Source organism: Grammomys surdaster, unplaced genomic scaffold, assembly GCF_004785775.1.
Source record: "Grammomys surdaster isolate TR1022 unplaced genomic scaffold, NIH_TR_1.0 126118, whole genome shotgun sequence".
Classification (NCBI taxonomy): Eukaryota; Metazoa; Chordata; class Mammalia; order Rodentia; family Muridae; genus Grammomys; species Grammomys surdaster.
In genome coordinates, this window is record NW_021620926.1 from 3,985,714 (window position 1) to 4,013,524 (window position 27,811).

At 46.7% G+C, this 27,811-nt stretch overlaps 1 protein-coding gene across 2 annotated transcripts in view; it reads right to left on the reverse strand.

Annotated features, from left to right (window-relative positions):
- Window positions 1-27,811, reverse strand: part of Tiam1 (T cell lymphoma invasion and metastasis 1) — a 119,538-nt gene that overhangs the window by 29,394 nt on the left and 62,333 nt on the right. The window contains exons 11-14 of one of the 2 annotated variants that reach the window (XM_028756367.1): window positions 26,733-26,819; window positions 20,730-20,954; window positions 9,147-9,250; window positions 272-451 (exon numbers count right to left, since the gene is read on the reverse strand). In XM_028756367.1, coding sequence (XP_028612200.1) covers window positions 272-451; window positions 9,147-9,250; window positions 20,730-20,954; window positions 26,733-26,819 — 596 coding nt within the window. Of the gene's footprint in view, window positions 1-271; window positions 452-5,401; window positions 5,610-9,146; window positions 9,251-20,729; window positions 20,955-26,732; window positions 26,820-27,811 lie in introns of those variants that run through there. The other variant, XM_028756368.1, reaches the window with a different exon arrangement.

Here is a 27,811-nt window from a genome sequence, read left to right on the forward strand (position 1 = left end):
CTGGTGGGCTGGGGGGTTTGGAGGCTGAGGAAGCTGGTGGGCTGGGGGGTTTGGAGGCTGAGGAAGCTGGTGGGCTGGGGGGTTTGGAGGCTGAGGAAGCTGGTGGGCTGGGGGGTTTGGAGGCTGAGGAAGCTGTTGGGCTGGGGGTTTGGAGGCTGAGGAAGCTGGTGGGCTGGGGGCTTGGAGGCTGAGGAAGCTGGTGGGCTGGGGGGTTTGGAGGCTGAGGAAGCTGGTGGGCTGGGGGGTTTGGAGGCCGGGGAGGCAGACGTACTTTCACATAGGTGCGCTCTGTCTCCAGCAGCTCGCAGATCACCTTGCGCAGTTTATCCGCATCGGACAGCTGTCTCGTGGTTGCCAGCTGAGGGCTCGTGGCATCCTGAGGGGACGGGCTCGAGTCAGAGGGGCTCATCTCGTGCAGACTCCGGCAAAACGCTGCGACCTGTTCTGTGCTCTGTGGGGCGCAGCAGATAGTGTCACCTCTCAGCAGGGAGCCTCGCTGGTCCCTGGCCCCACAAGGCATTTTTCAATGTCATGTGTGTTTATGCCTCTCCTGTTCCCCAGACTGCCCCACACCTAAGGTCCCTGAGTGCTGGTAACTATACCAGCGAAGGCTAGTGAGTGAGTGCTCATTGCCAGCAGGCACCCTAGCCTGAGGTATTTAATACCCACAGGGTGTGAGAAACGAGGCCCCGAGAGGTTAAGTAACTCATTCAAGGTGACACAGCGGACCTGGAATTTAAACGATCTAAGCACATCTCAGAGCCTGTAATTTTTGAGAGGTACTGGTGTGTGTGTGTGGGGGGGGGGCAGGGTGCTACCAGAAATGTTACCAGGAATGAAGCACAGGCCTCAGAATCAAGCGCTCTGACACCAAGCTCCTGTCCCAGTCCAAAGCCTGTTTCTCCATGAGAAACTGACAAAGGACAAGACAGAGGCACAGGGTTAACACTGCCCAACACAAAGAACAAGGCTTCTTATTCAGTCGCAAGGCTGTTTCATACACTATCAACTTATGTAGCCTGTTGGAAGACAATGTCTATCTGTAGCCACTAAAAACTCCCACGTGTAGACAGATGACTGTGCTTTTGTGAGTTCTGCTGTTTTCAGCTTCTCCGATGTCCTTTGAGCAGAAGGCGAATGGCCCTGAAACAGGCCACTGTGGACCTCAGGACAAGACGGAGGGGAAGGCTGCAGTGACCGTCTAAGACTTCCTACTCCAACTCAAGTTTAGGACTCTCCAGTTCCGCCCTGCAGAGTGATGCCAAAGGCTGTCTGAAGCGTGAGCCTATGAAAACCGGGTGGGCTCAGCGGCTTACCCCACTGAAGCCCTGGATCTCCTGACAGTCCCAATGACACAGCTCAGATCCTTTCAATCACACCTCGTTTCTCACACCCTGTGGGTATTAAATACGGTGGGATAGGAAGGAGCTGGAATTTTGCTTGGGATGGTTTTTTAAGACAAGGTCTCACTATATAGCCCTCACTGCCCTGGAACTCACAATGTAAACCAAGTTGGCCTTGAACTCAGAGACATCCAAGCCTGTCTGTGTTTCCTGAGTGCAGAGGTTAAAGGTCTGGTGGAACTGACTGCTCCAGGCACTGTCTTGGAGCAAGGAATCTTGTTTGTCAAATGCACGTCAGTCATGTTGGGTGGATACCTTCCACCTTACATTTCTCTTCAATCCCCCTATGGTCTATTTCAATCCTAAACACACAAGTGTATTTTCCCAGGGATTGGTGATGCTGATAAAGAATTATTACTCTATTGTCTAGGAAGAACATTCTGTCCTCAAACAAGTAAGGCGAGAAAGCTAAGACCTGGTATTTTCCACAGGGCAGGATTTAGAGACAGTGAAGGGTTATTTGCATATGCAAAAGAGAACTCAGGGGTTACTCAGAACCTCCAGAAAGATTCATAAGGGGCAGCACAGGGCAGAAACACAGCTAGCATTCCAAGTCTCTTCTAATTGCCATGGCGTATTTATGGCTACTGCTAACTCTGCTAACTGCCAGAAAGAGCATGTCGCCTGTCACAGGTACTCTTCAGTATCCTCCAGGGAACCACGGGATTCAGACATGTATACACCTTAGGTGACAGAAAACTCACCCAAATGGGCTGCACTGTATGCTATGTGAATTTTACCTCAATAAGATTGCTAAAAAGAAAAAAACTACCTGTTTTTCACCAAAGCCTCCCAGTCAGTGCAGAAACCTCGGAATTAGTTATGATCTGATTTCACTAGCTTGGGGTCATCTTGATACAGTCAAATTGGGATTTGTTATAAAAATAGAAACAAGGGAACAAATATAGTCATCTTAACATAATGTCGACATCCCCTTTTAATGATCTAATGATAATTAAGACAGGCAACATTTTATATTGAGTTTATGAGGGGACAAAAATCATGCCCTTCTAGAGAAAAATCTCATGTACAGAAGACGGTAAAAGCTGAGTGAGTACCCAGCTTCCATTCTACCACAGATTTCCCTGCGATGCTCCAGTTTGCCACCTGGCCAAGGAGGCTAACGCACAAGGTGCCTGTGGCACCTCTGTTTACAGCATGTGTCTGTACAGTTCCATCTATAACCACAACTGCTGTCCTTCACACACAGTTCCCATGACTAACGCACCCAGCACCAAAATCCAATTATCAGTAAAATACCCTTTTTCTGTACTTTCAGCACTGAGACGATTACCCAGAGTCTGTATCACTCCACGCAGATCCCCCAGCTGCACAAAAGCCAACACTGTAAAAGGTTCTGACAGACACCAGAAGCATGGCATGCCAAAAGACATGACCCATCACACTGGGGGTGCCACTGAGCGGAGGTTGAATACAGAAGGTGTGGAGTGAGATTTCTGAGTTTTTGATTCTTCTGTGGTATCATGAATACCCAACGATATCCATCTTCCAGAGCGTGGACAAGGGAACTGCCTTGGTCTCTGTGAAGGGGCTTCTCGGTCTTGCCACTCTAGTTCTCCACACCTAGAGGTCTCCCTGGACGTTGTCCCTAAGCAGCCTAGCTATTCTTTCATGTGTGTGTGTGTGTGTGTGCACTTATAGTGTGTGTGATTATCTGTACACACACATATAATTGTCTATATACTTATATATGTGTGCACACATATACATACACACTAAATTTGTCTTGGCTCTTTCAGGGGACACCCTGCTTACAAAGTCTTTATCAAAGTCTACCATAGTTTATGCTTTTATGTCGTTACATGTTTTGTGTACAACGGCTCTGTTCGTAAGTTATCATTCATCTCTTGATGTGCTAATTTAACATTAAACTTCATCAACAGCATGTATGCATAGGAAGAAACCCAGTACATGCAGGAATTGGTACTGTGCACCCATCCATGGCTTCTGGCATCTGCTGAGAATCTTGAGATATAGCCCCTAAAGATAAAGGGAGGCTGTTCCTCAGTTTCTTGAGGAATACCTAAAAGCTCCGCGGGGTTCCCTTTGGAGGGCTCACCTCAACCACCCCTTCCTTGTTAGAGCCATTTCTGAGTGTACTCTGAAGCTGATGGGGTCCCGTCACATCATTCTGCTACTAACTCAAGGTACACACCTCTAGGTGTATCTTAAGGTAGCGACTTTAAACAGGTGCTCTCTTTTTCCCACTGCTAATACATGTTACATGAAAACAAATAAAACTTTCATAGAATTAATAAGTCATAATACACAGAGATATAATGAGTAGAGTGTTTCTGTTTTGAGAGAATTTAAAGGACGCTATAAGGTTAGAGAATTTTGGTTGGTTAAAATATTACCTCCAAAATATCCTTTCGAGCAACTATGAAATACTGTTCTCCTTTAGGATATCTCTTAGCTATTGATTTCACATATGGTTGGCCAGTTAAATCTCCAGCTCCGTACACTGCCTTCCACTGTGGCCAAACTTCTAACGTACGAGGTCAGTATGGACCCTGTCTGCATCACCTTCGATGGTGCAGCATGGAAAAAGGAAGACCTGTCCAACCATTGCTGGCTATCAGGTAGCTATGGGTCACTCACACCCAGCACTGTACACACATGTACCCAGCCAGGCAACCTGGGTGGGAAGTTCACAACATGCTCCCACAGGAGAGCAGTCCTGGCTCAAGGGGAAAGAGGAAGGCAGGCCAGATACTTCCAGCAGGGAACACAAAACTCTCTCAGCTTGAGGACTGTCACCAGTCACCCTAGAAACCAAAGAGCAGCACTCATAAGCACTGGACAGTTTTAAACTATTGAAGCAGGCAGAGGTGCCTGCCCCCAGCCAGAATCAGCCAACATAAGGCAGCAAGACAACAAAGGAGGAGATGGGCCACTTTACCAGGCCAGCATGAGGCCGCTGTTTATAACATCCTCCCCCCTGTTCAAGATGAAAAGAAAGAACAACAGAAGAGGCCGACAGACTCCTAAGGACACACTATCAACTGGAGCCACCCAGCTGCTGGGGCCTTCCTGTTATGCAACCACCAAAGGCACCGTCTGTCTCCAGATGAGCAACTTCTGAAACTGTTCTGACTCTGACCGATTTAACACTTCCCACAGATTTAAAAGGAGCGAAAGTGGCCTCAAATCTTACAGCCTTTATTTAAGGCTTTCCCTTTTTTTTTTTTTTTTTTTGGAATGGTGAGGCAAAAAAAAAAAAAATTCACAATTTTAGAGGGCGTTACAGTCATTCATAGTTCCTATAATTCTTTACCAGCTTTTGGGGTGGCTTCTAACAGATTTCAAACAAGGAACAGTTAGGCCCTGGACTGTCAAAGTTTGTTTTGTTAAATGACAGGCTCCGGTGTCAGTACCGGATCAGAAGGCTTGGCTGCTTTTGTTAAGCTGTTCCTTGCCAGGAGCCCACTACTGCATTTCTTTTCTGAACATTACCATTTACTGCTGGAGCTGATCTACTGAAGTAGGTCAGCTAATGTTAAGCTGTCCTTACCCACTGCAAGTCAGCAAAAAGAAGACCCAAAGCACGCAAAGGGGCTGCAGAACACAGTCCTGGCTGGCTGCCGGCTGAACACTGCTCTCCCAGTCCCTAGTCAGAGGTGAGGGGGGCATAGTGTATTGGTCACAAAATACATTCAAAATCTCAACAGCCAAAAGAAAAGGGGAAAAACACCATAATAGTTAGGACGATTAAAAAGTGAAATTAAAAAGCCACAGCCTTCTACTGCCTAAATCTAAAGAAAACAAATGATAAATATAAAGACCTAATACAAATTCAACTGCATGCAAACTACTGACCGGACCCCAGCCTACAAAACCCACTGCAATACAAGGGTGTCCTGAGGGGAAAGGGGATGGAATGTGGAGGTGTGGGACAAGCACAGGCATTAACTGAGCCTGGATCAAGTCCTCCCCAAAGCAGCACATGGGCTGAACAGAAACAGCAAGGCGCTCACCAGATGAAGTGTGCGGTAGACGGAGTCGCCAGCCCTGTCGTTCTCGACCCTGGGCTTGCGTTTGATCTTCCACAGCGAAGACATCCTCAGGGATAGAGTCTCATGGCAATTCCTCCTAGCACCTCGTGCGCTCAGAAAGGAAGCTGAAGTTTCTTAAAATACTCAGAAAGCTCCGGCTTTCAGAGAGCACTCTCTCACCAGGATATTCCATGCTGGCTCTCCCGAGCAGACCTGGGACCACATCTCAATGCAGAACTCCCAGTGGCCGCAACCCCCAGAGCTGCACCTGCTTCGACTCCAGCTCCCTGGAGGTTGTCAAAGGCTACATCTTGGGTAAGAACTCATGCTTTGATTTTATCTGACTCAACAACAGAAGTTCCAGAGAGAGAGAGAGAGAGAGAGAGAGAGAGAGAGAGAGAGGCAAAGCAGGCAAGAAAACAAAGCCCAGAGTGCCTCCCCAGATGCGGGGTGGCTCTGCCCAGCAGCCGGTGGGATCAGCTGATTGGCCAGCATCTCGAATGGCACAGGAATATTAAAAGTGTCCAACTAGAACAACTTCGTGGCTCCCCATCACACAGACGGGGTCTTTCAACCTTTCAACCGGGCTCGCCCAACAGGGATGACCTCAGTTAATTAGCATTTCATTCCACAAGCAAGAGTTTTCAAGAAGCTGCAAGGGAAGTAAGTCACCCAGGGGATGAGGAGACCTCAGGCTGTCACTACACCACCAGAGGAAGGAGGCAGTGACAAAGGGAGAGGTGACTAGATTCCCCTGCCTTGTGACAACCCCACCCACTGCTGTGACATTCCCAATTCATCTCCAGAGAACAAGATCATGATTACCCACTTGCTCAGCTCTAAAAGGCCATGCATGGCTCAACTAAATTTAAAAGACAGAGAAAGAATATCAACAGCAAATTCCCCCTCCATCCAGCTCATTTGGAAGGAACAGCAAAACTGAAAATAAAAAAGAATCACAAGGTCCGGCTTCACATTCCCCACCAGAATAAAAACTGGTAACACAGCAGCCCATGGTGGCACACACCTTTAATGCCAGAAGGCTGATCTGTGAGTTTGAGGCCAGTGTGGTCATGTCAACATAGTGAGCTCCAGGCAGGCCAGGGCTGGATAGTGAGACCCTGTCTTTTAAAAAATGAAACAAGGAGGGAAAAAATGTATTTCATTATTCTGTTAGGGGCAGGTGTGACTAGGTGCAGGGCACGATATGGTCCATGTGTCGGGGTCAAGGACAGTTTGCAGAAGTCAGAGAGCCTCCTCCATCATGTGAGTCCCGGGGGTGGAAATCAGGTAGTCAAGCCTGAGGACAGGTTCCTTAACTTGCCGAGCTACATTGCCACCCAGTTTCTATTTATTTACTAGGTACATCTCTCCACTTGATGAATGTGTATGCATTCAGATGAGGCTTAATCTTCCCTTCCAGGTTATAGCAGCATACAGCTTCAAAATGAATGAATTCACACACCAATACAGTCGGTGCAACCAAAGCGTTTAACCTTAATCAAGAGGCACTTTAAGAAGATTAAGCATTAAAAAAACGGCTAAATGGTTCATGGCTGTGTATCTAATTGGCCTCTAGCACCACTAATAAATTAGTTCCCTCTTTTCTGAAGCCTGGTATTTAACGCCAGCACAAAACATTCTGGCCGCAGGTAATTTAAATGGAGGCATCGATAACGCAAGGCCTGGAGAAAGACTGTGTTTGTTTGTTTGTTTTTTTTTCTTTCAATACCACAGAACTGCATGTGGTTCTCTCCTCTGTAAAACAGAATTCAATGGCATCTTTTTCAGAAGTGTTGTGAAGATGAGTTTAAATAAAATGGTCACGATACATCCAAAAGATAAAATTAGTGTGACTTTATTATTAATATACAGTGGAACTCAGTCACCAAGATCTGCCAGTACAATTTGAAATTTCTGCTTTCAAATCTCTTAAATGAGAAACTTAACCTACCAAGGAGTACTGACAGAAGCTCAGTGGGGAAGAGCACTTGTCTTAGTCAGGCTTTTCTTGCTGTGACAAACACCATGCAAAGCAACTTGGAGATGAAAGAGTTTGTCTTAGATTTTTGAGTCACACAGTCAGGAAGGGAAGTCAGGAGCTGAAGCAGAGACCTCAGAGGAAGCTTCTTTATCGGTATTCCCCAAGCTTCCTCAATGTGCTTTCTTGTACCATCAAGGACCACCCCCAGTGGACCCCCCCCCCCCCAGTGAGCTGGGTCTGCATTCATTATTAACCAAGAAGATGGCACAAACTTGTCTACAGGCCAATCTAATGGGGCTTTTTTTTTTTAACTGAAGTTACTTCGCAGATGACCTGAACCTATGTCAACCTGACAAAAAAAACCAAAACAAAAAAACAGCCAGCACCCTGTTCTTGCAGAGACCAGATCAGTTCCCACTGCCCAGGTTTATCCCCTCACACACCCTATAACTCGGGGAGATCCAACACCCTCTCTGGCCTTTGTTTACTTGTTTAATTTGTTAAGTGACTTGTTAAGTGACCAGAATGGGCGGTTGGAGAGAGCAACAATGTCTGACAAGGTGATTGCCCTTATTAGCCCTAACTGTCAACCATACACAAGACTAGGATCATGGGAGAGAAGGGACTGCCCAGATCAGACAGATCAGATCGGATCGGGCAAGTGTGCGAGGCACTGTCATGATTGTTAATTGATGCAGGAAGGTTTCACCCACTGTGGGTGGCATCATCCCTAGGCAGATTGTCCTGGACTGTATAAATAAGTTAGTAGGTCAAGCACGATAGTGTAGCCTTTAATCCTAGCCCTCAAGAGGTAGAGGCAAAAGGATTTCTATGAATTCAAGGCCATCCAGGTTTCAATAATGAGACAGACACTGTCTTGAAAAACCAAGGGAGAGTCGGGGAAGGAAGCAAACTAGTTAAGCATGAGCCCGTGAACAAACAGAAAAGTCTTATTATGTGGTTTCTGCTTCAGGTTCCTGCCTTACTGTCTATCAACTGTGACCTGAAGCATAAGATGGAACAAACCTTTCCCTTCCCTTAAGTAAATAATGCTCAGGGTGTTTTATCATGCCAACAGAGAAGGAACTAATACAGTGACTCGGTCCGAAAACTTGTCTTCTGGATGTGAGGATTGAGGAGCAAAGGGGGCTACTGTACACACAGCACTTGACAAAGTAGCACAGAAGCATGCAGAGCCCCGGGCAACAAGCACACTGTTTTACACCAAAGCATCAAAAGAAAAGTTTTTGTTCACAGTATTTGGCTGAAGAACAGCATAATTGGCTTAATAAAAAAATGTTTCCTTTCCCTTTAATGTAAAAGAGTGCACCTTGAACAAGAGCTGAGAGCAGATTGCTCAAACGCGGCTCGTTACAGAACCCCTAAGTGGCAGAAGGCACTGCCGACTCAATTATGCACATTTAGGACGATGCCTCATCCTCCACAAATGAAGACTGAGGAAGGAAATGGGGTGAAATTATGGCATTAACGGGGAGCTCCAGCTGCGGTAGAAATTAAAGAAAGAGGCCTTTAATTCATTAGGAGTGATTTCTGGCCTATATTCTCCCACATGGATTTGTTACCGAGGCTGTAATTTGGACTTCATATCCAGCTACTTAGTATCATCGCAGAAGTAAAAACACTGTATCCCATGGAGAGGCCGCCTGAGCACACACAGCTGTCAGGGCGGCCTGTCAGCTGTGATCCTGCAGGACATGGGATGTGAAAATGAAAATCTCTCACCTTGCTGCTGTGATCTGTCTCATCAGAAGACTCCAAGTCCAGTCCTTCGCCCTCTTCTGGAGCTGTCTCAGCACTGCTGCCCTGCTCACTGGAGAGGCTGTGCCCTGCCATACAAGAGCAGAAGAAAGCAGGGGTCACCATGAACGGTCATGGCTGAGCGCCTTCGGTGCGAGGTGGCACAAGGTACGCACAGAACGTGTATGCATACTGAGGATTCTCTGAGTGCATGTCATGGGCTTGACTCAAAAAATGGACTTTGTACTATCACTGCTGACAGTAATCGTTATGAACTAAATAGCTGTTCTCTACAATCCTTATGTTGAAACTGTGGTCCCATTGCCAACGGGGTGGTATTTGGAGGTGTGGGCTGAGGGGGTAGTGAAATTCAGACAGACTAGGTCACCAGGGCTGGTAATCTAGAGGAAGATTCCCGGCATCAATAAGGGGCTCCCACACTCACACAGACACATGCATATATATTACACACATGTAACTATACTCATACATACACACATAAATTCATGCATACAACACACACACATGCACACATGGGGGGGGGGCAGGGGACAACAAAAACAATCACTCCTAGACTCCTGGGGATTGGTTAAGCAGAGATTCCTATTCCACAGACATGGAACATGCCTGATCGCCCATACTTCTTACTAGCTTTGACTGCAGTCAATGCTCAGGTCTACTGTCCACACCTGGATTCTTACGTATCAACATGTTCTCACATAGAATCTGAGCACGCAGAGACTCTTATCTTCTGAGACTCACAACCCTGAGGCCACATGAGAGGACGAAACTTTCTGGGTCAGGATAAGATGGGGAGAGAGTAGAAGGAAGCAAGGCGGATCTCTTCCCTTAGTCTATGATCATAGGGCGGGTCTCTTCCCTCAGACTATGATCACAGGGCTGGCCTTACAGGTGTCAAGGGATCCATCCAAGAAATGATAGAAAAACCTTTGTCCTAACTAATTACTGCTCTATTGCTGTGAAGAGACACCAGCGACCAAGGCAACTTATAAAAGAAAGGCATTTAGCAGGGGCTTGCTTACAGCTTTGGAGAGCTAGCTGGATCATCACTGCAAGAAAGCACAGTAGGGTTCCACCAACTGGGAACCAAACATTCAAATAGATGAGCCTACAGGGCTCACTTTCATTCAAACCACCACACCACAAGGTCTTTCTGGATTTCCATCGCAGGGGCAGGGGACAGAATAATGACAACCCTCACTGGCATTAACGGAATGTACAGAGGTGGAACACGCTAAAGTAGGGAGCTGTAAGTAGCCTTATAAGACACCAGAGGGCTGGGGAGGTAACTCAGTGTGAAAGCTCTCACCTAGCATGCATTAGGCTGTGCACAGCCACAAGCAAGCAAACAGATCAAATCCAATCACAGAGGAAATCCCTGTGAGGGCAGAAGACTCCAAGGAACACTGGACATCCAGCTACCTGATACAAAATGTTCAACAACCAGGCTGAAATTATTTTTTTTTTTTTTTTAAAAAAGCGCTTTCAAAAACACCATGCAAATTAACAAAATTTCTAAAACTGAGAGCTGTGGCCACGGAAATAAACAGTTGAGGAATAAGATACAAACCAAAGTAAAGAAAGCAGATTGTTAGGTCCACCTGAAAATAAAACTTCATAGGCACTGTAATTTCAGTGGAAAGTCTGGAGATAGGACTGCGGTAATGGGTCAGTAGTCAAGAGCACTGGCTGCTCTTCTGAAGGAATCAGGTTCCATCCCCAGCATTCACATGACAGCTCGTAACCACCTATACCTACGGCCCTAGGATACTGTAATGTGGTAAACAGACATATACTCAGGCAAAACACCCACAAACACAAAACAACAAATACAATAAAGCAAACAAAACAAAAAAGCACACACAAGAGTTTGGGGGTGTACAGCTCAGTAGTGAAGTCCTTGGCTAGCAACAGTGAGGCTCCAAATTCAGTCCCTGGAAACCAATAAACAAACAAACAAGGGAAGACTTTCAAGACAGAGACTGTAATAAGAACTTCTTAGAATCAGGGTGAGCACATTTACCTCACTTAAAAAAAAAAAAAAAAAAAATTCTAAAAGATATACTTCAGGGGAGAAAGAATAAACACATAATCCTAAAAAAAAAAAAATCTAGTATGGAAGCTGAAATGATAAAATACTAATACATAGGTAAGGCTTAAAATATAAACCCCCACCTCCTCTCCCAGAAAGACATCTGGGCATAAAAACCCTCATGGAGATTCGATTAAACAAAGTGGATGGTGATTAAGACTCAAAGGCTCTGCCCAGAGTTTTATTCGTCAGGACGGCAGTAGAAAAACTAACTTTGGTTTCTGCTAGGTTAAGAATCATGTCCGACTTTCAGAGGAGGGAAGGACATCAACCTACCACAAAAATCTCCGACCCAAAATTTGTCCTTTCTACAAGCAGTGCAGGGATAAAGATGGAGCAGAGACTAAGGGGATGGCCAACCAACAACTGCCCCAGTTTGAGACCCATCCCATGGGAGAGAGCCCACCCCACACTACTCATGATACTCTGCTACGCTTGCACACAGGAGCCTAACATAACTGCCTCCTGAGAGGCTCCATCAAGCGGTGGATGGAGGCAGGTGCAGAGACCCACACCCAAACATGAGGAGGAGCCTGGGGCATCTGTGGAAGAATATGGGGATAGAAGTGAGCAAGTCGAGGGGTCAAGAACACTACAAGAAGACACACAGAGTTAACTAATCTGGGACCACAGGGCTCACATAGCTCAGGTACCAACCAGGGATCATGCAGGAGCTGCACCTAGACCCCTTACACATTTGTAGCTGATGTGGAGCTTGATCTTCCTGGGGGATCCCCTAAGAAGTGGATCTGGGGCTATCTCAGTCTCTGTTCCCTGCCATTGGATCCCCTTCTCCCTACCTGGACTGCCTGGTTAGACCTCAGTGGGAGAGGATGTGCCTAGTCCTGCTGGGACTAGAGGCTCCAGAGTGAGGGGTACCCAAGGAGGGCTCCCCTCCTAAGGAGAAGGGAGGGAACCAGGGGGGATTTGTAAGGGTAGGGATGGGATGAGAAGAGGGAAGGGGTGGCTGTGATCTAGATGTAAAGGGAATAAAATAGGAAAAAAGAAAATAAAAAGATTCACGTCCAAACTGTTAAGAGCAAACAGTCAAAGAACAGGGACAGGTTACATAATATAAACGGAATTTTAAAACGCAGTTGAGGAAAGAGAAGGGAAATAAGGAAGACAAATGAGATGAGATCATAGAGACAGAAATGAGATCACAGAAGCAGGTCAGAATACATGAATCTACGAAAAAACATTAAAGGCTTACAGACAGCTTTATAAAGCAAAGGCCCAGGAGAGCGGTCTATACAAGAAATGGACTGGGACACACAGAGAAGAGTCAAGACATGGGAAGCACAGCCAAACACACAGAACGCTCTATAAATGAGTAAATGCAACAGGCTCCGTTAGGACACAGAAGATACAGACATTAATAACGGTTAAGCGTGATTCATGAGTGATTTGCTAACCCTAGTCCCAAGGATCAGCCATGTTCTCAAGCAGCTACCCACGAAAGGATATCTACATGCAAGTGGACCACACGGGCAACATCTTTCCTAGAACTGAATTGTTTTCTTTTAAGTAAAAGTCTGGTAACACCAAAGACAGTAAAGGAGAAGAAAAACAAGACTGAGGTACTTTCCCTGCCAGAGAAAAACCCAAGATAAACTTATAGAAAGATAAGCATAGAACAGTTTGCTCAGAAGAGCCCCCACCCCTGGATGGAAGTGTGGCACTCAGCAGACGCCTGAGTGCAGTCAGGAAAGGAACAAACGTCTGACAAATGTCACAAAAGCCTCGATAGCCCATGTTGGAATAAAAAAGGAAAGAAAATACTGGATTCTACTCACCCCATTCACAGAAAACCAGTTCCAGGTGGATACAAAAACATAAACAATCTAAGTTTTAAGTCTCTCAGCAGAAAATATACGGGGCAAACACAACTAGCAAGAGAGAAGGCAAGGGCATACAATACAGGTCCGAGGCTTGTACAAGTCACAAGCTCAGTCCCTCTTACCCTACTTGGAGCACAGCGCTGGGCTGGGTCAAGGCTTGCTTTGACCTGTGTAAATAGTCTAAGTGAAAATATACACACTTCTAGCCAGGGTCCAAGTGGCTGCACAGCTCCTGTTCTTGCCCACTGTGCAGAGAAAGTTCAAACGACAGTCTCAGGGATGATGAGCTTCGTGGAGAGGAGGGCCCCACTGGAGACCAGAGTGTGTGGGGCTCATGCAATGGAGACTCAATTACACGCAAGCAAGAGCAGGGTGAACCACGCAGCCTCAGGCAAGCCGTGTGAGGGACTTTGGAGGAACACAGGAGGCTGCCAGGTTAGAGGACTGAGGCTGGCTTGCAGTGAGGCACTCTGCAACAATAACCACTAAAGGGCCAGGGCTGAGTGCTAATGACCAAAGAAAACAGAACAGAGTAAGTGACAATGGCGGCTTCAGGAATGCTGAGGGGACGCATAGGACGAGAGTCCAAGCAGAAAGGAGATATCTCCTTCCCGTATTCAGATCCTTCTCTGGAGACCCTCTGTTTAGTGGGCTTACACACACACACACACACACACACACACACTCACACACACTCACACTCACACTCTCTCACATACACATGCTCTCACACACACACTCACACACACACACATACACACACACATACACTCACACACACTCACACTCACTCACACTCTCTCACACACACATGCTCTCACACACACACTCACACTCTCACACACACTCACACTCACTCACACTCACACACACATGCTCTCACACACACATGCACACACTCACACACTCTCACATATACTCACACACTCACACTCTCACACACACGCTCTCACACATACTCACACTCTTACACACATGCTCTTACACTCACACTTTCACACACACACTCACACACATTTACACATGCTCTCACACTCACACACACACACTCACACAGTCACAAAAGCTCTCAGACTCTGCAGCAGTGTTTGTTGTCTTTACTACAGAAGCCACCGCTCCAGGCAACAGTGCTGAGGGAACTGTCCCCTCCTTTGGGGCATCCTCACCCCCACTGACCCCCACTCACCAACAGTGCCCTCACAGGCAGCTCTGTTAGAAATCAGTGAAAGAGCCGAAGACAGGCCTCAGAGAGGGCTGATGAAACCACCAGGGCAGTTGGTGGGAGAGATAGCTCAGCAGGTAAAGGCAGCTGGCCCCAAGCCTCCAGAACTGAATTCAACTGGAGAGACACACATGGCAGAAGGAGAGACCTGACTCCTGCACACTGTCCACTGGCTTTCACATATGGGCCATAATAAGTATACATGTACAGTGTGCACGTGTGCACACATACACACACGAGTACACAAAAAAGAAATCTAATAAAAATACTACAGAAAAAGTCATAAAGATTGTACATTTGGGCATGATTGATCTTGTGAGCTTGTAGAGAAAGCAAAATATAAAGTACATTGATGATTTCTAAAATGATCTTTATTTTATGTGCACTGGTGTTTTGCCTGCATGTATGGATGTGCTCTGTGTGCATCCCTGACGTCAAGAGAGGCTAGAGGAGAGTATCTGATCTCCTAGAACTGGAATTACAGACAGTTGTGAGCCACCACGTGGGTGCTAGGGATACAACCTGGGTCTTCTGCAAGACCTTAACTGCTTAGCCATCTCTCTCACTCCAACACTAATGATTTTTAAAAACATAAAAATGAAGGCTCCCAGTCTGCAAAAGTATCCCCATCCCATAGACACACACTAAATCTGACAGTCGTCATTAATCAACTCTCACTGCAAATCAGGACAGGGTGTTTAGATCTTCCGCACCCCGGCAGGACCCACAGAGGCAGGCCATGTGCTAAGTGACAGACAGCAAGGGTGCCAACATCTTACAAGGCACACATGGCTTCGAACTTTATCGCCAAACAAACAGGGACTGTGTGACCTGGTATCTGTAAGGCTTCAGAGAATCTACTGGACTGGACCAGATTTGTTTGCAGGAAGACAGAGCTGAGAACTTGCTCTTTTTGTGGTGCCCCTCCCTGCTCCCTCAGAGCGGAGCCTCAGGAAATCACTACAGAACATCAGAACAAAACAGTGCCTTCCATCTGTGCATTGCACAGAAAGCTCTTGCTGGACAAGCAGACCTGGCACTGTCCATGCCTGGTGCAAACAATTCCTCCTTTGAACCCGAGTGCCTTAGTCTTACATGGCAAACACAGGGCCTTTCCTGTGACCCAGATGCAAGGGAATCTACTTCCTGCAGGAGGTGCATCTGTGCTCACTGTGGCCCACAGCTTCCTCTCAGCAGCAGACAGATGTGCGGGAAGCTTATCAAAGGGTCTCAGGCTTTCCAATCTGGGCCTGTTTTTAACCGGCTCTAACATGCCACTGGCGGGCTGTCAGTCACCCAGGCTCAGCTCTCTCTAGCTCAAAATGCAAGAATAGCCACTTTTCAAGTAAGAAGCAGCCAATGTCCTGCTAGAGAGAGAGCCTTGTGTCTTTACTACAGGCTCCTCACTGAGATAAAGCAAGTCACCTCTGTCAGCCAAGTAGATGTCTAGGGAGGATGCATCAGAGAGGTACTGCCACCAAACAGATGTCAGCCCTAATAGCAGAACTTAAGAGAGACAATTCTGAGAGCAAGAGAGCAAGAGAGCGAGAGAGTGAGAGCAAGAGCAAGAGAGAGAGAGAATGTGTGTGTGTGTGTGTGTGTGTGTGTGTGTGTGTGTGTGTGTGAGAGAGAGAGAGAGAGTGTGTGTGTGTGTGTGTGTGTGTGTGTGTGTGTAAGGTATAAGAAGGTCTTGGCTGGTCTAATACTTGCTACATTACTTAAGATTACCTCTCTCAGTAATCTTGCCTGTCACCCAAGTGACGGCATGACACACTTCTATCACCATTCCTGGTCCTAAACATATACTTAAAACTTCTGAAAAGAGACCCCAGATGCCTCTTGATGATAATTCTTAAAATTTGCATAGAAGTTAGTTTCCTGCATAATTACTATGGCAAGTATCCTTGTTTGGTTGATAAATTTCTTGATTTCTATCCTATGTCACAATATTTACTCATTTTGAAGAAGCCACCATTAAAAATGAGTTCTCTTTTTTCTTAGCACACGTGGCAGAGAAGGGATGCGGCAGACAGGTATATTAATAATACAATGGGTGAGTGTTTTAGGAAGCTTCTAACAAACTTAGGATCTGTACCTGCCTTCCCACACGGATGCTTGCTGAGAATAGCTGAATGAGGCAAATGTGTACCTTCTAATAAGCCTCGCCAGTGGTGCTCAACTAGGGGAGATTTTTCAGGGGGAAGGGACAGTGGCAGTCTCTGAGGGCATTTTGCTTGGAATTGGCAGGCACTACTCTCTTACAAAGCTTGTAGGGACACACAGAACCTCAGACCAAAGAGTTACCTGACCCAAAATGTTAAGATGTGCATTCAAAACAAATCCCGTAAGAACTTAGTAGGGGCTTCTTGGAAACGCTATACAAACACCATTACATCGTTTCCAGGTTCTCACACCTGCCTCCCCTTCACAACATGGATCCTTCTAGAATCACACTCACTGAGGGAACTACCCTTTTCTTCTGTCCCGGCTCCCTTCCTGGTGTGTTCGGAAACACGTGCTCAGGAAAGAAGAATGCAGAGAGGAACAGGAGGACTCCAGTTAGAACTGTGGACCGCAAACAGCCACAGACTAGAACTGGGCCTTAGAATATGCGGGAGGGCAGACCTGGGCTGGAGCGAGGAGAAAGGGCACTCCATTGTCAGTTAACAGATTTCCAACATAAAAACCTCAATGATGTGGATCCTGAAATGGTATGAGGCTCGGCTTGTCACTAGAACCCAGGACAGAAAAACAAGTCTACAAACAGGGATATTGGTGGGTTATAGGGTTCCAACCCTAGGTACACATGGAAATCACTCACACAAGAAACTGAGGGACACAGAGCTACGCAAAGGCTTCAGGGGCGCCTGAAGAGGGGGAGGGGTCTCAGGAATACAGAACTCCTTGCCACCCAGAAACTGGTAAGCATGGAGACATTCATAAAGCCGACTGTCAGAGAAGCCACTTGCTGCTAGGGAAAGTGGAAGAACAAGGGGCGGCGGGGGGGGGGGGGGGTGTTTGACTGGTTATCGGTCAATCAGTCCCCATATGCTCTGTGACAGAGATTGGCTTAGGATGGAAGCTGTTTCTAATATACTTACTGTTAGTGCAAACATTTTATTGACTCGTTTAACCGCCACACGGACCTAGCAAGATGGCAGTGTCCTCTTGTCTCCACTTTGTAATGAGGACACAGTGCAGAGTGCTGAATCAGGACCCATAGGACCACGGGCTAACATCAAAATGGACGCAGTCCCCAAGAACCTGGTTTAGGGCCTATTTTTAACCATCAGTCTGTGATGTTTCTACCTACAAGGTTCAAGCTTCTATAGGAGAAAGAGGTTCAAAAATAACCATAAGCTTGAAAGAGAACCACAAGCTTCAATCGGGGCTCTCAGGGGAAGGCCTAGTCAGGTCTGCATGCAGGGCAGTCAGTACCAGGGCTCACATGGGCCTCGGAGTCCCTGAGGTCTTCACGCTCCCCACCTGGGTCTTTTGTCCAGGTCACTAGATATTCAGTGTGACCATCTTAAAGACACCTCAGCATTAAACCCCAAACTTGTTACTCCTGATACCTCTTATTTTTAGTTACTTCTAAATTTAGACCAAGGCTGGAGTCCCGCCTACCCATTGTCCAACAGCTCTGCGCTAACTTCGGTCATCTGCTGAGTGTGTGTTATCTCTGCCTTGCTGTGGGGCAGGCTGGCTGGATACCCCATCCTGTTTCCTCGATTTCCCTATTATCCTCCACTGTTAAAAGAGGATCAGGAGGTGGAAACACTCAGAAGGCAGAGACCCAGGTGGGGCCCACGAGCCCCATGTCACAGCCATCTGGTTAGGAAAAAAAACAAAGAAGAGAACAAATCTCCAGAAGACACCAAAGTTGCAGCTTTACTGCTCTGGACCAGGGTCAGTTCAGTCAGTTTGGCACAGACCCTCCAAAGGTGACTGGTCTACGAGTGTGTGTGTGTGTGTGTGTGTGTGTGTGTGTGTGTGTGTGTGTGTGTATTTTACAGGAAAGTTAGTGTTGTGTTTAAGGCTTCATCAAAGACAAGGCAACTAGTATATACACAGAATACACCCAGATCCTTCTAAAACAGACTCATTCAGACAAGAATACTTCTCACTAAAACAATTGTGCCTAGTTTACTATAATCTCAGTATTCAAAAGGCTTTGGAAGGAGGTTTCCAAATATGGAGCTAACTAGGAATATGTAGTGATATAGGCTAATCTGGGCTACACAGCTAGCCCCTGTTTCAAAAGCAAACAATCCCTTAAAGACACTCATGGAAATAATCTGTGCATATACAGATTATTTTCAATAAGGAATAGACAATAGCAGTAAACAAGGAAGCAGTTTGTGATCAAGAGTCTGTGTTATATTCAAGGACATACAGCTTATCTCTAACGGGTCAGGGCGTAGTACTCTCTGGCACTGCAGACCGGGAGTCCCCACCACCATTCAATCTGCCATTGTGATGGGGAGAGAACCCAAGCCAAGATGGATCCGAGTACTTAAAATCAGGTGGAGTGACCCGGTTTCTGTTTGTGGATTATAATATTGTACTTATGAATTTGTATCTATACACAACAAAAATGACACTGATAGAGATTAATCCAAACACAGTCACACATGCTTGTGTGCCTGCTCACAAAATCCTTAAAATAATCTAATCGCACTTCATGTGGTTCATTTGGTCTCAGAATAGAGGCCACGGGTTGTTTCATAGGATTACAGGTGCCACCTTGTGGCCGTCTGAGAGGACTGGCTGTCCTGGAACTCACTCTGTGGACCAGGCTGGCCTCGAACTCAGAAATCCGCCTGCCTCTGCCTCCCAAGTGCTGGGATTAAAGGCGTGCGCCACCACCGCCCGGCATCCCCTTTCCTTCTGAAGTATGAGGACCACTATGACATGGCAGTCCTAGAGGTCAGCGGTAACTAAGCGTAATCAAGTTTCTGAAGCTTCAAATTATCAAACTCTTCCAAGAGCCGCTAGATAAAATCATGAGTGATTGTGGGGCTTCTTGTTTAGGCAGCAAAGCTGTAGAATAGAACTTGATAATGTCAATGAGTGATACACAAATACCTACGAGGCAGACGCTGACACGAGAGACCCACTACCACCCTGCTCGAACAAGGCGCCCCTGCTGCCGCACACTTCTTTGCTCCCCCTGAAAACATGAGATGAAGAGAAAATAATTCTGAAACCAAGACTAGCATGTCAACCCAGATCTTAGCACAGACCACACAGCCCTCTGCCTGCTCACTCTCCTGTTCAGTAGGAATGGGTCACCCATGTGGGAAGCTAAGTCCAAAGATCTGGAAGGCAAGGACAAAGAAAAGACACCTGTTCTCAGAAAACAGACACACAAGCCGGAGAGACAGACAGATGGACAAACACACACACACACACATACACACACAGAAGGCAAGCATCACATGAGCCAGGCATGGAGACACTGTCCTCTCATCCCAGCACTGAGAAAGCTGAGGTAAGGAAATCTCAGGTTCAAGACCAACCTAGACTATTCAAAGAGTTCCAAGACAGACTGGGCTATAAAGTGAGAGAGCCTGTCAGAATAAAACTTATAAACCAATCCAGCAAACCGAATAGCATACTATGGCTACAGCTTACAGACACACACTGCGGGTCACAGAGCTGGGACTAGGGGTGGGCACTAACTCTGTGGGTGTCGCAAGAAGGCTGCCAAGGCAGGAGCCACCCAAACTGCTTCCATCAGAATGAGTACCAGAAGGAGCAGGGAAGAAACTGGGGAAGGGGAGTGGATGGGACAGGGTGGGGCAGGGTTTCCACTGACCCAATTCATGTTCGAGGAAGCCAAGCCAATCACACGCCTACTGGACAACCTTCCTCACAAAGCATCCAATTTCTCTCACAAAGGAAGAGGCCAAGGCAGGGCAGAAAGGCTATAGTAGGATTCAGCATCCCAGGATCTGATGCGATCCCCATGTCTCTATCTGCACACCACACACACACACACACACACACACACACACACACACACGCGCACACATGCACTCACACACAAATACACACATATACACACATACAAGGCAGACAAGCATCACATGAGCTAGGCATGGAGACGTTGTCCTCCCGTGAAAGGGTGATCTCCCAATGCTCACCTCTCTCCAAGATGACAATGAGCAAAAGAAACAGAGCTTTTCTGACTTGTAGCAAAACAGACATTCCACGACAAAAAATACCTCCTCTTTCCCTTTCAAATGTCAACAGGAAGCACAGGGCCAGCTATCAGCGTCACTTACTAATATCTTCCCATGCCTGCAGCGGCAAGCCCTGAGGTTGGCAGAGTGTGGTACACCTCCCCAGGCACGGCTGTATGAAGTGCAGCCCTGGGCACAGCCTACCTTGGTTGCTGGTGAGGAAGGCGAGGGGGCTCTCGCCAAGGTCCACAGGGCCGTCCACTCGGTGGGGTGGGTTCTCCAGCAGCTCCAGTCCTCCCTCTGGCTCAGGGTGGGTCCTCACCAGGAGGCCCAGGGAGGGCTGTGAGAGGAAATCTTTGAGCATAGATGAGTTCAGGGTACCAGCAGCACGATTATTGATCTCGAGAATCTCATCCCCCGCCTTCAGGCCTGCCAACGCATGATGGAAAAGTTTTAATGTCACACAAGTCAGAGCATAACAACTTAGAAGTTCTGTCAGGAGGGGCATGCCCAGTTCTCCTGCTATGAGTCTCACAGACCCAGGGCGGCTGTGAGCAGGGTGCAGTGCTCACACAGGTTGAGAAGTCTCTTTGGTTCTCAACTGTCCTAATGATCCAGGCCTTTAATGCAGTTCCTCATGCTGTGGCAATCCCAATTATAAAATTATTTTCTTGCTATTTCATAAATGTAATTTTGCTACTGTTATGAATCGTACCGTATGAATCCGATGTGTGACCCCACAGGTTGAGAATCACGGTTCTACACCTTCTCTTCTGACCTTAGTGAATCACCTCAACAATCACTACTTCTTCAATGTGTTCTAAGCATCTGCCAGTTTTCCTTTTCAATGCCAATTCTGATTAACTCTCCAAGATGCTGGTGTCTGGGAACGCCAGCAACAGTGCACACACCTGTGTCTACTTATCATTTTTAGGAAACAAAAATGTAGGAAGTTGAGTCTATCACTATAAGTAAAGTTGCTTTCTGTGGTGTTTTTCCCCACCTAATTCATATAGAGATGACAATTTACAGAACCCAATTGTTATTACTCTCCCTGCCTTTGACCCCAGCACTTGGGGAAGTGTATCTTTAATTTCATTTTGGTAGGGTCCCCATGGTTTCTGCAACCTTTGCAGGGAGCATCTGGGAAAGGGACAATGTCTAGAACCCACAGGGCTAGTCGGAAACAAGCCTAACCTGGGAGAACAAGTAGCTGTGACCAACATATGGGCCGTTAGTTCCAAACCTTGATTATAGACATTCTCGCTGCTTGGGCAGGGGAAGACTGAGGGGAGGAGCACACTGCTGAGCGGGGGAGTCTCCTGAGAGAGCAAGGGAGGGGCTGAGGCAGAGAGGACCTGAGAGGAGACACCCCACCCGAGGCAGCCATGGATCCCAGCTCTGACTCTATAGAAGGACCTAGATGCCTGATCTAGATTTTAGACAGCTCTCCCTTCTCAGACTTGGAGCTTGCCCTGGCTGTCCTCACTCATATTTCCAAAACTAACAACACTCATTACTGAGCATAAAATACACACACACACACACACACACACACACACACACACACACTGAGCCCTGAGGAGATCAAAATGCAGTAAGGAATTCATTGGTTTTAAGGGCTATTTGTTTATTCCTATGTGTGTTTTGGCTGCATGTCTATCTGCACACCAGAAGAGAGCATCAGATTCCAAGGGACTACAGTTAGAGGGCTTGGGAGCCTCCACGTGGGTGCTAGGAATTCAACTCAGGACCCATGGGAGAGCAGCCAGTGATTTTTAACCACTGAATGAACTCTCTAGCCCTACACAATTCATTTTTGAAAATCTAGAGCAGTATAATATTTAAACAGAAAAAATTAAAAAATTCAATATATGGAATGCTGATGTTTGGTTTTGGTGCATACATGGGTGTGTGCACATGCATGTGCGAGAACGCATGTGCACGTATGCGTGTATGTGTGTGTGAGCATGTGTGTATGCATGTGAATGTGTGTGTACAAGTGTACATTGTGTGCACGTGTGTATGTGTGTGTCTGCACATGCATATGTATGGGTGCATGTGTGTGGGTGTCCTGGAACTAACTACATGGCACAGTCTGACTTTGAACTCTCAGGTCCTGGGATTGTACGTGTGATCCACCATGATTGGCTTTGGTCTTTTCTTTCTTTCTTTTTTTTTTTTTTTTTTTTTGATTTTTCGAGACAGGGTTTCTCTATGTAGCCCTGGCTGTCCTGGAACTCACTCTGTAGACCAGGCTGGCCTCGAACTCAGAAATCCAACTGCCTCTGCCTCCCAAGTGCTGGGATTAAAGACGTGCGCCACCACTGCCCGGCTACTTTGGTCTTTTCTTAAAACAATCTCAAAACCTATAATTTAGATACTATAAGATATCAGTATCTAAAGTAGATAATAGGATAAGAAGATCTTCTTCTTCCAGAAGGCATCTAGGAAGTTTTTCTGAGGGAAGGGTCATGCAATCAGCAGGATAAGAGTAGTGGCCAGGTAAGTGCTGGCCCATGAGAACTATGTCCCTGATCGGGCACCTAGGACTCCCATTTCCCTAGAGAGAAGATCTTTACTGTTGGAACCATGAGACATTGGATTCTGTCTTCTGTTGGCCCTATGCCCAACAGTGTTATAGCCACATGTCCACAAATGGATGGAGCAGTTAAGCACCAGATGAGATCAGAGAAGTTTCTCTCCAAAAGTACCCTGGAGGAGGGGGGAGTGGCCAGTGAAACCTTGACTGGCTTCTTTGCAATCCTCAGAACATCAACTGCTGCTGCTACAAGCCACCCAGCTTCCAGTCATTCGTTATGGCAACGTCAGGAAGACAACGCGGGGTGAGTTCTTCTCAGGATGAGCAATAAGAAGAGAGGGGGCTGGCAGTAGTACCGTGCTGCAAGCACCGCCAGTAGTACTGTGCTGCAAGCACCTCATGGTGTCCTTCTGTCACAGTTGCGACATGGCCAGGCTTTGTGACCACTGGGTGTTACCAAGTCACCCCCAGATTCAGTCTCTCGTGTAAGATGGGGTGGTGAGAGGAAAGGAAGCTAATCATGTGGATAGACACTGAACAGCCTGAAGATACTCAACAGATGTTGGCTCTCTGTGTTATTCATCCCTGACTGATTCTGGAAATAAGAACTGACCATGAAAACTCTATCTAGAGGACTGGAGAGATGGCTCAGAGGTTAAGAGCTGCTCTTCCAGAGGTCCTGAGTTCAATTCTCAGCAACCACATGGCGGCTCACAACCATCTGTAATGAGACCTGGTGCCCTCTTCTGGCATGCAGGCATATATGCAAGCAAAATGCTGTATACATAATAAATAAATAAATGAATAGATCTTGAAAGAAAGAGAGAAAGAAAGAAAGAAAGAAAGAAAGAAAGAAAGAAAGAAAGAAAGAAAGAAAGAGAAAGAAAGGAAGAAAACTATATCTATGAAGCACCCAAACTGTTTGGAGTAAGATGATGTATGTCTTTCTCATCCAGGATATGTCCTGTGTGGACATCATGAAAATCCTCTATAATGATAAATGGCTCTTCTGTGATCTCCAAATGGAAACGACAGTCTGAAACAAACAGAGCCGTGATGATTGGGGAAGTGAAGGGTCAAAGGGCACAGGAAGGCACAAAAGAGCCAGTTCTGCCAGAGCGGCCGACATGAGACTCAATGACGAGTGGTCTGTGTGAAGAACAACGGGTGGGAGTGGGAACAAGGGACCCAGATGCAGCACGGAAGAGCCAGAGCCCAGTGTGGCCAGCCGACAAAGGAAATGGAGGGCTGTGTTTATGCAACAGATATTCAGATCCACGTAGACAGCGCTCCCCTGGTCTCTCTTCTCAACAACAGACTCTGGCCATTTTAACTGGGATGCAGGCACCTAGGCTGTGTTCCAAAAGCCAGTCAGAGTTCCATTCCACACGCCAATGGGCGGTCAAAGAACTTGGACTCACTGAATGTGGGGAAGAAGATATCTCACAGATTACAGGTATCAAAGGCTGGCTGGACCACAGACTCAAGCTAAACTAGAGGAGTAGATGGAATCTGGGGAAGGGGGATAGTTGGTACTCAGAATGCACAAATGGGATGTGTGGCCCACAGTGAGCCTTGAGGGGGGGGGTGTTGGGAATGTATGTTTTCATTAATTGCTGGGTCTATACCCCAGGTGCCTCATCCTGGCACTGCCCGCCCGCCCTGTATAGACTGCCGTGGAGACATCTGTTTTCATCAAGCATCGGGGTTCTCAGAGTCAACGAAACAGGATGTGACTAATGCCAGAAGATCCCCCACCCCTGGCCTCGCCAACAGCACGCTCATCCTGCTGAAAGCGATAAAGATCAGTCACCGGGTCTGGAGGGGAATGAGCCCCGTCTCTGCTCTTGGCTGAGACACAGCTTGGCGGCCCTGCAGGCTCTGGCCTCCAGCCTGCCTGTGGTGTAGAAGACACACAAGGAACATAAAGGAGGCTCTCCCCTGGGACAGCTAGCACATAAATGATTCCCTCACATCTCACCTTCACCTGTGCACAGAGAGACTGGAGATGATGATTCTCCTATTATAGCACAGGGAGAAATGTCCCACACAGGGAACTCACAAGCCGCCAAACACCCAGCACCACGCTCAGCTACTGCAGGGATGGAGGCAGGAAAAATCAGCACCCCTTTGTCCATTCAGAGCTCTTAACAACAGACTCGGTTAACCACATCTAAGTATAGCTGACAAGATGTGCTGGGCACCTGTATTATTTTCCCATTGCCTCGAGGAAACTAAAGATTCCACACCAAGAATGAAAGGAATGTAGTCTCTACGCCTTACTGACCCACGTCATGTTTTAATAAATATAATGAGCTGAACAGTGCCCCGTCAAGACAAAACAATCATGTCTACCTACAACATCGGGAAGCAACCTTCCTCAGAAAGAGGTTCAGGCACATATCATGGAGATAAAAAAATAACTGTTATAACTGTATAATGTTATAAACATAATTAAGTCAAAATAAACCCCTGAGACAAAGCTCTGGAAACTTAGGCTAAGTGTTGAAGCAATCCATCTCTCCTTAGCAGACCACCATGGAAAGGCTAGGGACACAGAAATGGCCATGTTGAGTACAAGGAAAAAGAAAAAAAAAGGGGGGGGAACACTGCTGCGATCTCTGGGGACAGATGGCAGCCACCAGATCTAAGAGACATCTGACAAACTCCTCCCGGAGGCTGTGAAAGGAATCGATCCTCTCGACACCTCGACTTCAGCCTTCCAGCCTGTGGGAGAGAAAATTCCTGTGCATTTTGAGCCGCACTGTTCATTCGTTCTGTTACAGGGATCCTAACACTAGCGGAGTGCACAGGTTTCATCTTCTGGTACCCTCAGCAGGAGGATTCCAGGACGGCATATGCTCAGTATTTACATAACTTTTTCTTAACGCCCCACCACCTGGAAGATTTTCAGTGTGCAGTTGGTAGAATTCACAGGTGCACAGCCTAAGGATGTAGCGGGCCCAGGCCGCGGTTATCTAGGTTGAGAAGGGACTTTGCGAATACAAAGATGGAGCACAGGGCTCAAAGGCAGTCGAAGTACATGCTAAGCTCTTGGAGGGCCAAAAGAGACAAGCAAGACATAGCAGGGGAGAGCTGACAGCAGAGACAAGGAGGATGATCGAAATTCAACTTCTGCAGACTTTCCAGGAAGTGATAGAGTGGAAAAGCCACTTCCGAGGGTGCTACAGGTTCAGGCCATGCCTCTGAGCGCTGAGGATCAAAACTCCAAGCCCCAGAGCTCCGCGGAAGATAAAGAACAACCGCTGTAGCTAGAAGAGCTCTAACTTTGCAGTCAGTAGCCTCTTGGATACAGGCTCAGAGCGACACACCCAAATTCATGAAGTAAAACACACTTCCTTGGAATCACTTAGAAGGAAACAAATTCTTTATGCATACCCCTCTGAAAATGTGTTTCTCAAAAGAGAAACTACGAGATAAACAAGGGCCATGGGGGTAGGGGGTGGGAAGTGGAGGTTTGTAGGTTTGTAGATCCTAACACTGGAGAGGTTGATGCTGAAAGACCATGAGTTCAAGACCAGCCTGAGGCACATCATGAGTTCCAAGTCAGCCTTAGCTACATATCAAGGTCCTGTTTCAAAAACTAAAAAGCAAAACAAAATGAAAACAAACAAACAAACAAACAACCATGACTCCAGTCTTACCTTTCTTGGAAGCTAACCCGGTTTCCTTGACGCTGTTCACATAGAGCCTTCGAATGCCATCTTCGTCCACAGAAGAAAGCAAAAACCCTACGGAACACAAGACAGAAGCCCAGGCTCACAGCTCTGAATGTTTAGCCGACAACAGGATTTACCTGCTGTGAGCACTGAGGTATGGCTATGTTTTGGGTTACACTTTGAAATTTTTTTTTCCTGTTGTTCAGATTGTTTTTACACAGCATGGGGTGGGGAATGTATTTTTAGATCATTCTAAAAGTAACTCCATATAAAAATAAATATCACTAGGTCTGTTAGTCTTCACACTAGCCTGCCAATGCAAACAGAAGGACATTAGTGCCTCTCACCTGTTGCCTGGTAAACGGGCATGGACCTGCTTTTCCCATCCTCTACCCTACGTAGCACAAAACAGGCAGACAGGCTCAGCTCAGTGAGTCCCTCACCTAGTTCTTTTTTCCTCATCCAGTCTACATCTTAGGATATACGGTCCCTGGGTAGAATGTGTGTTCACCCAGATGTACTGCTGTGTGGACATTGCTTTAATTGCTTACCACATTCTAAAACTCACTTTATACATACCATTTCATACTGGAGTGTGGTTAACTGATTTCATATTCGATTAGTGACTACCAGAATACTAAATAGTTAACCAATGCTGAGGGGAGAAGAAAATGTTTAAAAAAAAAATAGGAGGGGGAGGGGGGGAAGACTTATTATAAGGGTAGATGCCAGAGAGACACGGAGATTGTTCAAGCAACATTGAAATAAAAGTTAAGTTTTCTGTTGAGTTCATGGTACTAGGACATAGGTAACCCAGTGTGGGCAAGAAAGGCCGCCAGCCATTGCTAATTCTCCAAATCCTGTAACTCTCTGATAGGGAACAGAACTTCTTATCTTCGCTATATTAATTTGATTTTCATTCTTATGGCGTGGGGGCAATTAAACTGCTAATGAGGGGTGCTGAGAACCAGCCTGCTTAGTCGGAAGACAAGACCAAGACAGAGGCTGCTCTGGAGCCATCAGTGACAGTGGTCATTCAGGAACTCCTTTCCGTTTCTGGTGCT